The sequence below is a fragment of the Cicer arietinum genome, chromosome 5 (assembly GCF_000331145.2).
Source record: "Cicer arietinum cultivar CDC Frontier isolate Library 1 chromosome 5, Cicar.CDCFrontier_v2.0, whole genome shotgun sequence".
NCBI classification, from domain to species: Eukaryota; Viridiplantae; Streptophyta; class Magnoliopsida; order Fabales; family Fabaceae; genus Cicer; species Cicer arietinum.
In genome coordinates this window covers 67,853,281-67,857,067 of record NC_021164.2, presented here as the reverse complement: position 1 = coordinate 67,857,067, position 3,787 = coordinate 67,853,281, and the positions used below count along the sequence as shown (strand labels likewise).

The window sequence follows — 3,787 nt, the reverse complement described above, 5'->3', positions numbered from 1 at the left end:
CTTTCCCACTTGTTGTCTATCCCTAATTGTATAATTGTCATTGGCACAAAGAGTACTACATTCTTGATCATGAAATATACATTCATGAGATATTGAACTTGTTTATTTAAAATTTTAAAAAAAGTAATTTTTATTTTAAATTTAGAAAAATAATTTTTATAAAAATTTATTTAAAAATATTTCAAATTTTTTAATTCATTTATTATTAATTAAGAATAATAATTTTAATATTCAATAATTTATATATTTATTATCAGAAAAATTAATATAATAAAAATTGCCTTTTTAAAAAAAATTCTTTCATTTTAAAATTTTTCTTTATTCAAATAAAATTATGAAATATAAATAAAATACTTAAAATTATATTTTAAAATAAATTATTTAAACTAATTTTTTATTTTTATTTTTATTTTAAATTTTTTAAAAACATCATTATAAAAATATATTTTTTTAAATCGCTCCCTTGTAACTGCGTCATACTCTAAATTCCTATTCGTCATACTCTAAATTCCTATTCCTAAATTCACAAGTTTAAATCCCACTGCATGGGAGTTTGCGGAGTACTAACACCACCTTTCTCTCTCGGTACTACTTCACTATTTGAGGAGAGACAAGTGTGTTATTATAGGACAGTAATCCATCTAACTATAAATATAAACTAACTTCTATATTAAATTAAATACTTCAATTTTTATAAAATAAAAAAAAAAACAATTATTTATATTTAAAGCTAGAGAAAATAGGTATCTACTTGTTTTGAAACTTTGAATCTCAATTACTAGTATCAACATATATGTAAAGCAAAACAGTTGTAACTAAGAAGAATTATAATAAGATGTGAACAAATTAATTAACACTGAAAATATCATGATCATGATGATGTAGTCTGACCAATAAGGACATCCTTATAAGGAGTAGGAAGGGATATATCAACTTTGGTATCTTCTGGACGGTTAATTATGGGTTGATGATGATGATGATGATCCAAAATCAGGGGAACCCTTCCTTCTCTAGCACTTATGAGCCTCTCTTGTGCTCCACCTCGCAGTTTCTCCAACCTCATTGTTCCATTCATTTGTTGCATCTTGAACACTTTTATCAAATTTGTCAACCCACCAATAAAAAACATTAGGCTTCCAAATATGCCTAGCCAAATCCAAGTTCCACCCTGTATCAATCAATCTCATTAATCTCCTCATAATCACTACAATAAATCATAAATTATATAATTAAGAGTACTTACAAGCAAGTAGATGCCGTGGTGAATCACTCTAGATCGTTGACGATAATTAAGAACTGCACCAAGCATGAATGATAAGCTACCCATCAAAAAAGGGATATACACAAATTGCTGCAATATTTGAACATGACCATCTGCTCTCTCGTAAATTTGGCATGAATTATGAATCGATCCAACCACCCACAATACAGGACCAGCAACTAGCATGTTCACAGCATGCTTTTCCAATTTCACATACCCATATCCTTTCTCTTCCTGCCATATATCAACATAAAATATAAGCAAAATATTTAGTTTTACTTGTTGGTAATTAAACCACCATTGTCAGAACGATTACTTTCATCACTTTGATTCTTGACTCAACCAACAACTCAGATTAATTAACATTCCTCTCTTTACAAATTAGAGTTGTTTAGTTTTCTTTGGACATAGATAAAGAAAAACAATAAAAAAATGTATAATCCAACAATTTTATTAAGTTATGTTCATTAATTATTACTCCCTCAATAACAAAATACGTCTCGAATATAAGTAGCAAAAAAAAATTAGTATGGAGGAGAGTTACAGCAGCAATGGGCTAAAAGTTCTGGACCTTTAAAAGACTTTGACATTATATCTCAACCTAAAAGTTTAAGCCTAAAAGTTTAAGACAATAGGTATATGGATCAACTCTCCAAATATCCAACATTTCCTCCATTCCATGTATGACTAACAACTCACACTTAAATTCCAACAATCTCCTCTTTAAATGTGAGTCACCTGTATCACTGAACTTGATCCCCACAAAGATCTCACACTCCCACTGTCCTACCAAGTTGAATAATAGCTCTAATACCACTTGTTGGGGAATCCAATGGAGTTGGGTTAAACGTCTAGATCCCTAAGAGCCTTTATCTCAACTCAAACCCTTAAAAATTTAAATTGAGATGTGGTGTCAAAATCTCTAAAGATATTCTCATGAAAGGACAATTTAGAGAATTCAATTGAATGTTTTAACACTTTGAACATATTAAATGATATTAAGTATTTTTAATATTAACTTTTTATCTTGAAGAGTATGAGGTAGTTATTATTTTTTTACATATAAGACCACCGGAGGAAAGATAAGCATCAATGAAAAGTTAAAATCTATATAGTCTAACGTATAGATAACGACATTTTTTGAGCTAAGATTTAAAGACATCTATATTCACTTTATTTTATATTTAAAATAAAAAATGGAGTAGATAAAATAAACACGTTAATTAAATTGATTAGGTGTTTTAATTAATATGAGCGAAAATGCAATAAGTGCTTATATTTAAGGAAAAAGAGTATTTTGTTCAAAATATATTTATAAGGAGACGCTAATTTTAGAATGAATAACTATGAACGAGACTGTTGAAGTACCTGAATTAAAATGAATAGAAGTCCAAGAAAGAGAAGAAGCGTCCCAATGATCTGAACAACAGGAACAGCGAACTCAACGAAGAAGAGTTGAAGATCAAAGGACATCAAAGCTAATCGAAAATCAATACCAGCAAAATGAGCGAGGATGTCATGAAGATTAACTACAACGATCAAGGCGAGAGCAATAAGAAGAAGCACAAGGCCCGAACGTGGTTCATGGGAAAACTGGGCCGCGAAACCCGAACAAAGGATGACGGTTGCAAAAAGATAAAGGCCTGCGTTGATATACTCGTAGCGGTTTCTACTGAGGCCCGGCCCATATGTACGAAAGTCCCTAGCTGATGCTAACTTCACCATTTTCTGATCTGAAGTGTTTTTTGAGACTGAAATTAACGGAATCTGATTTCATACTGTGTTGGTTTGGTTGTGGAAGAGAGAGAGAAGAGGGAGTGATGAGATTTTGGTTTCTGCTACGTGTCGACTTGCATGGAGTTGTGTTGGTGCGTGTTGAAATTGACTGTGACACGTGGCGTGATTGAGAGATTAAAATGCCGCTTTTGCTGGAGAAATAGAGCCTTGTCAACTTCATATTAATGGGTTCGCTTCATACTTCATACAGGTCTGGGCTGGCCCGGTTACTCATCATCTAGCTAAGTGGCCGGATTTGGGGGTTTTGTACCAGGCACCCCCCAATTTTACCTGCCACCCCCCAGTATTTTTTAAAGACTATCATACCCCTCTGTAAAACAGTATAACATCATAAAAAAAATTATCATTCTGATTTCACACCTCACTACTTTCGAAAGTTTTGAAAAAAAATGTTGGATTCGAAAGTTTAAAAGTTTCGAAATGAATTTTAGTAAGTTACTCAAAACTTTTGTTATTTTAAAACCTTCGAAATGCAATTTCTTTAAAAAAAATACAAATTTTCGAAAATTTGGATAAACACCAAATTTTCGAAATTGACATTATACGAATATTTGCTTGCATTTGAAAGTTTCGAAATACACTAATGCTTCGAACATTTGGCCTTTCACGAAACTTTCGAAATGTATATTCGAATTTTACAAAATTTCGAAATGAAATTTGGTCTTCGAAAGTTTGGATTTTCACAAAAGTTTCGAATGTTTTATTCGAATGTTTAAGATTTTCGAAAAT

The 3,787-nt window shown here is 31.1% G+C and overlaps 1 protein-coding gene across 1 annotated transcript; it reads right to left on the bottom strand.

Annotated features, from left to right (window-relative positions):
• Nucleotides 1-723: 723 nt before the first annotated feature.
• LOC101500123 (uncharacterized) lies at nucleotides 724-3,101 on the bottom strand. Its single transcript, XM_004502558.4, has 3 exons — nucleotides 2,630-3,101; nucleotides 1,244-1,495; nucleotides 724-1,168 (listed from the first exon to the last, which is right to left on the bottom strand). The coding sequence occupies exons 1-3, from the start codon at nucleotides 2,984-2,986 to the stop codon at nucleotides 872-874; spliced, it is 906 nt and encodes a 301-aa protein (XP_004502615.1). The 5' UTR covers nucleotides 2,987-3,101; the 3' UTR covers nucleotides 724-871.
• Between the last annotated feature and the right edge of the window lie 686 nt (nucleotides 3,102-3,787).